General features: G+C 38.2%; 1 protein-coding gene across 6 annotated transcripts in view; it reads right to left on the reverse strand.

The window, feature by feature from the left end:
- Positions 1 to 7,909, reverse strand: part of RBMS3 (RNA binding motif single stranded interacting protein 3) — an 889,171-nt gene that overhangs the window by 321,891 nt on the left and 559,371 nt on the right. For all 6 annotated transcript variants that reach the window (XM_045297515.1, XM_045297514.1, XM_045297513.1 and 3 more), the window contains one exon: positions 1,452 to 1,609. In XM_045297515.1, the coding sequence (XP_045153450.1) occupies positions 1,452 to 1,609 (158 nt within the window). The remainder of the gene's footprint in view (positions 1 to 1,451; positions 1,610 to 7,909) is intronic.

Consider the following 7,909-nt stretch of genomic DNA (forward strand, 5'->3'; position numbering starts at 1 on the left):
CTGCTAGTCTCTCAACTTTATCTCATGGATGTAAGTTGCACTAAGCCATTTATAGTGCTCCTAATTTAACTGTTTATTTCTTGTATTGTATATTTATCTGTATATGATTTAACATTTCATTTCTCGTTATTTATCTAATTATCTTTATGATTTAACATTTCATTTTTTGTTATATATTAATTATCTTTATAAATAAATATATTATATTATCAGGAATTTGGTTTTACTCTCTAGAGAACCCTGTCTAACACAGTCCTTAATCTCAAGGAAGTCAAGTTAGAAATCAGTGGGCCTTTATAATACAATGCTATCTCTTAAGGTTGGCTGGGAATGATTTCCTATATCATAGCAGAATTCATCTTAAGGAGCCCTGGTGACAATGTGGTTCTACAGTTGGCTGCTAAACACAAGGTCACAGTTCAAACCACCAGTTGTTTCGCAAGCGAAACATTACCACTTCAGTAAAGACTACTGCTGTCAAGAGTTCGAATCTCAGAAACTCACAGGGGCAGGTCTACCCTGTCCTATAGGGTTGCTAGGGGTTGCCATCAGTTCGATGTTAGTGAGAAGAGGGTTTCTCTTCAGTGGTCAATGTCAGCAACGGACTGACTTCAGATGTGGCACATAACCTCCTTCCACTCATCCTTGTAAAGTCAGCTGGAGACACAGGTCAATGCACCCTGGGACACGTCTTCTGCTTTGTTTCTTTCTTCTGCAGCACAGTCTTTTGTCGGTGTTTTTTCTAGCTTTGTTTGTCATGAAAACACAGCAGGTACAACCATTTTGACTTCATTCCTGGCTGTGATCTTCCTGTGTAAACATTTCCTTAAAGTTAAAATGAAAACGACGCTTCTTTTTCCAACAATGAAAGAAGAGCAATTTATTATTATTTTTATGTCCTGAATAAAACATCAAAAGCACACAGCTAGGGCCACTTAAACGCAAATACCCTCTTGACCTCCCCTTAAAAGTCTGGGTTCCTTGGGAATTCCCAACAATTCATGTTTCTCTAAAACATTCATATTTCTGCCCTGCAAAGAAATTCGACCATCTCTCTTCTTGGTAAGGCGGTGTAAAAATATTTGGATGCTTTGTTCAGCACCTGGGCTCTTTTGCTTTGAGGTTGTGGCCATTTATTATTCCCGACAGAAATTGGCAGCATTTGATTTTGTTGATCTACAGGCGCAGAGAGGCCTGGGAGCTGAGTATGCATATCATTATGGCTCAAGACATATATAAACATTCTATGTACATATTTTAGCAAGCACGAAGTATTTATAATTACACTGGAATTTTGGGGCTCAAAGCAAAGGCACAAAGAGAGATGCTCTGATAAACTCTTTTTTGTTTGTTTTGTTTTGCATATTCTCTTGGTTTGGCCCTAATACCAGAAACACATGATTTCAAAAGGGAACAATGAGGAGAAAACACAGATAGAGAAGGGGGTTCACCTGGCAAAGCCAACGCCTCTGCTAACTCCATTGGCGTCTCTTAGGATTCTTGTGGAAATGACGTGCCCAAAGGGTTTCAGCATGTTCTCCAGCTCCTGCTCATCCATGGAAATAGGGAGATTGGAGATGTATAGGTTTGTTGGGTCTTGTTCTTGTTGCTAAAGGAATACAAGAAACAAAGGTAGTGAGTTCCAAAGAGAGGCTTCTTTCACAAACAAACTTCCATGCAGACTTCAAGCCAAGTTCCATCTTCCTACCTGCCTTCGAACGTGTCTTTCCTTGGGCTACTACTTTTCCTATAAATTGACTTGTGGCTCAGAATGTTTCTTCTAGAATATCTCTACCTAGACTTCCCTGGCAAATACTAATAAACTTTCTGAAACTGAACTAAGAGAAATGTATATATATATATTTTCTATGAAGACTATATACTGTTCTTACTAACTGTGCCTTATTTCATTCACTATCACCACTAGCACCAGTTGTTATTTTGAAGACAGAAAAGTTGATCTTTAACTTGTCCAAGTTACAAAGATAGGAAGTTTCAAAACTAGAACTGAAATGTAGGCCTATCACCAAAGACCATGATCGTCACCACTCTGTGTTCCTGCCTTCCATTAGACCAATGGTTCTCAAAGTGTGGTCCTTGCTCCAACAAGCATCATCAATATTGCTCGAAAAGTTAGAAATGTACATTCTCTGGCCCCATCTGAGACCTGGAAAGTCAGAAATTCTAAGTGTGCCTGTGGCCCAAGAACATCTTTGGACCAGTTTCAGAGGTGATTCTGATAAGAGATTGTTTGAGGATCATGGCTGTAGACCAGATGTGAGTATTTATATACAGGGTAGGGTGTCTACTTTTCCTAATTTGGCAGCAACAGTGTTCCAATAGACATTGCTTAGTAAAATGGAAAAGAAACTACAATTGTTGACAAGGCAGGCAGTCCCCAGATTATGAACACGTTCTGGTTTTAGGTCTGCTTGAAGTCTACATTGTATATAGCTAAGAGTAGGCAGGTATAACTTGTGTCTGACACTAGTTAGTCAAGTGCTTGACTTAGTATATCATATGCAGTATACTTCTCTATGCACAAAGGAAGAATTCCAGATACACTAAAATGTCTTTAACATAATGATACAGTAATAATAATAATGGTTTGGTGCAGTCAAATATTAACACCTTCTAGTTATTAAAAATCATTGTATGTACCTCAAATGTTTCATATAACAGGCTTATATAGATAATAGATAGATAGATGGATGGGTAGACAGATATAGATAGTAGGGTATGATTCATAACCCAGGGACTATCTGTATTTGCATGTGTATAGGTATTTTTTATTTATGCAATGAATTTGATAAGCTAAAAATGAGTTGTATTTTTTTCTTCAGAATAAACTATAGCTATGACTCAATACAGTAAATCAGTTGATACTAAAACATATCAGACATTTAACTGAACATTATATCTTAGCTTAAAAAGCAACTTTTATTTCAAAGCAAATAAAAATATTAAATTGAAAAATGACATTTTGAAGTCTATGGGGAATTACATTATATGATAGTAAAATCACTTGTGAAAAGCTGCCTGACATTATGTCAAAAATGCAAGGTTTAAAGCACAATAAAACAAGATGGTAAGCACATTTTCAAATATTAATTCAAGTTAAGGATCAATTTTAATATGTAACTAAATTTCTATTACTTTTAACACTTCTTTAACTATTCAGGCAGGTTATACTGGTTTTTATTAAACTCTAAGAGGAAAAAATATATAATTAGGTTATTTTAAAATATAATTCCATTGTAAAGATTCTTTTATCATGTAAAAACTAGTAAAATAGCTATTCAATCTGAAAAAGACAACTACAGGTTTTATACTTAGAAATAACAAAGTAGAAATTATATAGCTGAAGCCAGTCTCTGTCTTTGTCTTCTTTATCTCTCTCTCTCTCTCTCTCTCTCTCTCTCTCTCTCTCTCTCTCACACACACACACACAAATGCTCTTAATCTTGTTGGCAAGTTCCTAGCTGGAAAACAGATATAATATTCTTCCTAAATAATTATAATCTTATTTTCTGGTTGGAATAGAAAAATTAAAGGGAACTCTCAAATATATAATGACAATAATCAAAAATGATATTCATTCAATTTTCAACTTTTATCCTATTTCACTCTCCACCACTGAGCTTTAATCTTTATATCATTACTGGAAAGGTAGCTTAGAGAATGTTAGTACACTTACAGGATAATGAGGAAACAGAGGGATGACAGCTTCATCATCTTGCATAAGAACAATCCAATAACTAATGGCAGCAGCAGAATTTGATATCATAACAAAGTGTCATGTCTAAACTCACTGCCATATGTCTGATTCCAACCTATAGTGACTCTATAGGACAGAGAACTGCTCCATAGAGTTTCCTAGATGGGCCACAGTTTGCAGGAACAGATAGTCTTATCTTTCACCCAGAGAGCAGCTGGTGGGTTTGAACCAGCCTTGAATTAGCAGTCCAATACCTAACCCACTCGGACAGCAAGCCTGCTTTCTTACTGTCCAGTTAACTTTATTTCCCATCAGCTTGCTGTTTCCCACACTTCACTCATTTATATTTCACCTAAGACATTTTCCCCAGCTAGATAGCATTGTCTTCTAAATAAGATTTCTTTAAATTGACATTCATTTGGGAATTAAATAAATCTACTTTAGAGAAAACATGTTGTCACCACTACTAACTAGCAGTGTTACATGTCATAAATAGAAAATGACTATAAAAATAGCAGGCCCGTCAATATTTAAACATTATAACTAGATAACTTCTTGTGCAGAGGGCATTGAGTCTCTTAGTTGATTTTCTTTTTGTTACAAAAGTGATTTGTAATTAAGACAGGTGTTTGAAACACACTAGTACCATGAGGAATTTTTCTTCTAGGGAAAATATCAGGAGAGAAAAAGAATCAAGAAAGGAGTAACTTCTATATGCTATGATGTCCATGTTTCCTTTTTATCCCTGGCCCTCTACTTTACTAAACACAATTTTCTTCTGTAGGTCCTGGTCCCTTCTGATAACATGTCCAAAGCTTGTGAGAAGTCTTGCCCTCTTTGTTGCTAAGAAGAATTCTGGCACGACTTTTTCCAAGACAGGCTTTGTTTGTTCTTGTCAGCCCATGGTGTAGCCAATATTTTCCACCAACACTATTCAAAGGCGTCATTCATTTTGGTTTTCTGATCTTCCCACTTTCTCACGAATACGGGATGATGCAAAGACATGGCTTCCGTCAGACTCACCTCACTCTGAAGGGCCAGCTTTTCCATACTTCAAAGAAGTCTTTGGTACTAAAATTGCCCAATTTAATGTACTATTTGACTTAGTGACTATTTCTTCCATGGACATTGATTATGGAACCAAGTAAAATGAAATCCTTCACGGCTTGAACCGTTTCCCCTTGATCCTGATTGGTATTGCTTATTCGTCCACGTGGGAGGGTCTCTGTTTTCTTTATGTTGAGGTGTAATCTTTACCGAAGGCTGTAGACTTTGAATTTCATCAAGTACTTCATGCCCGCTCCTCTTTTAGCAAGTAAGAGTGCATCATCTATATATCCCAGTTTCTTTTTCCCCCCCAATAATCTTATTTATAAAAAATTCACAAGTTGTACACTTCCATAGTTAGGTTGCTTTAAGAAAGAATTGTATCTACACCCTCGCAATCAGTTCTAATGCTCCCTCCGCCCTCCAATATTCCTCAACCTCCCCCACCCCCAATAAAATATTACATCAGTTATTGTGTCCATGCATCCATTCCTTCTGTGTCTCAAAAACTGGGAAACATAGTAGAATAATAATAACAATAAAAGCAACAAAACATAAATAAATAAAAATGAAGGGAAAAAAAGACCACAAATGTTCTGTTGTGGAACAAGCGAGACATATTTAAAGCTAGAGCAAATTCAGGATGGGTCAAGAGGGAGGTCAAGTGGCCAGGTATCAGATTGCGCAGATTGTTCATGAGCCTCCCTCCACTCCTGTGGAGCACCTGTGTCTTCTTCATAATGTCCCACGTCTCAGATTCTTTCGATAAGTATCCTGAAAGCTTCCAACTCTGCCACACCCTTTTCTTGATTTTAAACCACGCAGTATCCCTTGTCCTGTTCGAATGCTGCTTCTTGATGTGTGCACAGGCTTCACATGAACACATGGCAGTCCCATAAATGGTTCGAAAAAGGCTTAGCCTTCTGTAACCCTCAATCAAGCTCAACAAACCACATGCCACTTCCCCATCAACCCAAGGTGTTGTACAGATCGTATCATGTTTTCTAGGGCAGCCAGCTGACCCTGCTTCAAATCCATTTCCAAAGTCTCAGAGCGTAGAACGCATAGAAGCTTCTCCAAGTGGTGTGCTGTCATCACACAGAGCTTAGTACATTAGAGATTTCTCCTTGTTGTTCTCAGGTGCTACTGAGCCAGTTCCAACCCACACATGGAGAACCGAAACCCTGCCCAGTCCCGGGCGATCTCCCCCTCACAAGGGCTCTCATGCTGGAGCCCACAGTTGCGTTCACTGTGTCAGTCCATCATCAACTGCAGGCCCTTCCCCTCTCGCCCTGCCCTCTGCTTTTCCAAGACGATGCCCCTTCTCCAAAGACTGGCCTTTGGTTTTTTTTCTTTCTTTCTTCTCCTTTTTTAATCAAAACCATTTTATTGGGAGTGAATAAAGATATATCATACCATAGTTCAATCACATCAAATAGTATTGTACAATTGCTACCACAATCGATTCAAAACATTAGTTTCCTTCCTGAACTTCTTGACATCAGCTCTCTTTCAAACCCCTCCCCCCCACTGTACCCCTCAGAAGCCTTTATTCTACTTGGTGTCCCTACAGGTTCATCAATCCTGGGTTGCATATATTGAAAAACATATAATAAAAATTCAAGAGCACATCTGTGGTAAATCCCAATATGTTCAAACAAAAAAAAAAAAGAAAAACTTGAAAACAATATTAGGCCGAACGTGCATAGGAGAGGGGATCAACTGACAAGGCTTTATCCATTCAAAAGAGGTTTACCTCTTTGATCTTCTACAGTCAGCTCTCCAATGCACTCTAGTAACCATTGTCCTTCCATCCTTCTATTATGGATCGAGGGAAATCAACAGAGGCATATTTCCTACGTTGATCCCACAAATGTATCTTGTACTCCCACTGTCATTCATAACCTTCTGCAAACTGGATTCTCAGAATTTGGGCTCTGATAATATTCCCTCCTTTAACACCAGATGATATGATTTACAATCCTTTGGTGACTGATGATGGCGTGCTTCTTCCATGTGGACTTAGTTGACATCTCACTTAAATGGCTGCCTGTTTGGAAACAAGCCTTTAAGACTCCAGATACAATTTTACCTGATAGGCAGGCACCATCTAATTTCTTCACCACACTTTGCTATAGCACCCATATCTTCTGTATTCCCTTCCTGAGATTGCATAATCAAGCCAGGCCATGATATAAGCACTAATTGTTCTGAAATTGGAGCAAAGATTTAGTGTGAGCCCCAAACCCATTCTCGAATCTATGTTTGTTTGTTTGTTTATTCTTATATGCCTTTGAGGCACTTTTACAACTTCCTTGCTAATTTATGGTAGAGTGTCTTATCATCCCCTTGGGGCATAACTGTCATTAATATTGTCTTTGATTAGTCCCTGGTACTAATTTTTTAAAGTCCTGTTGAGAAAGGGATATTGGGTAAGGTAGGCTAATTTCATATCACAGATTGGGTTGTAATTCACACTGAAGGCTATCATCTTTGATCTTCATCAGCAAGTGCTTCAAGTCCTCCTCACTTTCAGCAGACAAGGTTGTGTCACATGCATGTTGCATGTAGTTAATAAGCCTTCCTTGAATTCTGATGCCACATTCTTCATATAATCATGCTTCTCTGATTATTTGCTCAGCATATGAATACGTATGGCAAGAAGACACAACCCTGAGGCACACCTTTCCTGATTTTACAACATTCAGTATTCTCTTTTTCTGTTCCCACAACTGCGCCTTTATCTATGCGCAAGTTCTGCATGAGCACAATGGGATTCCAATTCATATCAAGGTTATGCATGGTGTGTTATGATCCCCAGAGTCGAGTGCCTTGGCAAAGTCAATAAGACACAAGGCAACATTTTTCAGGTGTTCTCTGCTTTCAGCCAATATTTAACAGACATCGCCAAGGGTAACCTGTGTTCTACAACCTCTTCTGAATCTGGCCTTAACCTCTGGCAGCTCCTTGTCAATGTATGGCTTTAACCATTACTGGATTAGATTCCTTAGTAAGTTATTTAAACTCCACATATTTGAAACAAATACTTGTGCTGACAAAATTCTCTAGATTCTCAGCATTCTGTGATGCTCACCTTCCTGGCACAATAGCTGAAGATAAAATGGGTGCATAAGCAAATGTGGT

This window comes from Echinops telfairi, unplaced genomic scaffold, assembly GCF_000313985.2.
Source record: "Echinops telfairi isolate 266 unplaced genomic scaffold, ASM31398v2 ScPeMD7_7420;HRSCAF=8458, whole genome shotgun sequence".
Classification (NCBI taxonomy): Eukaryota; Metazoa; Chordata; class Mammalia; order Afrosoricida; family Tenrecidae; genus Echinops; species Echinops telfairi.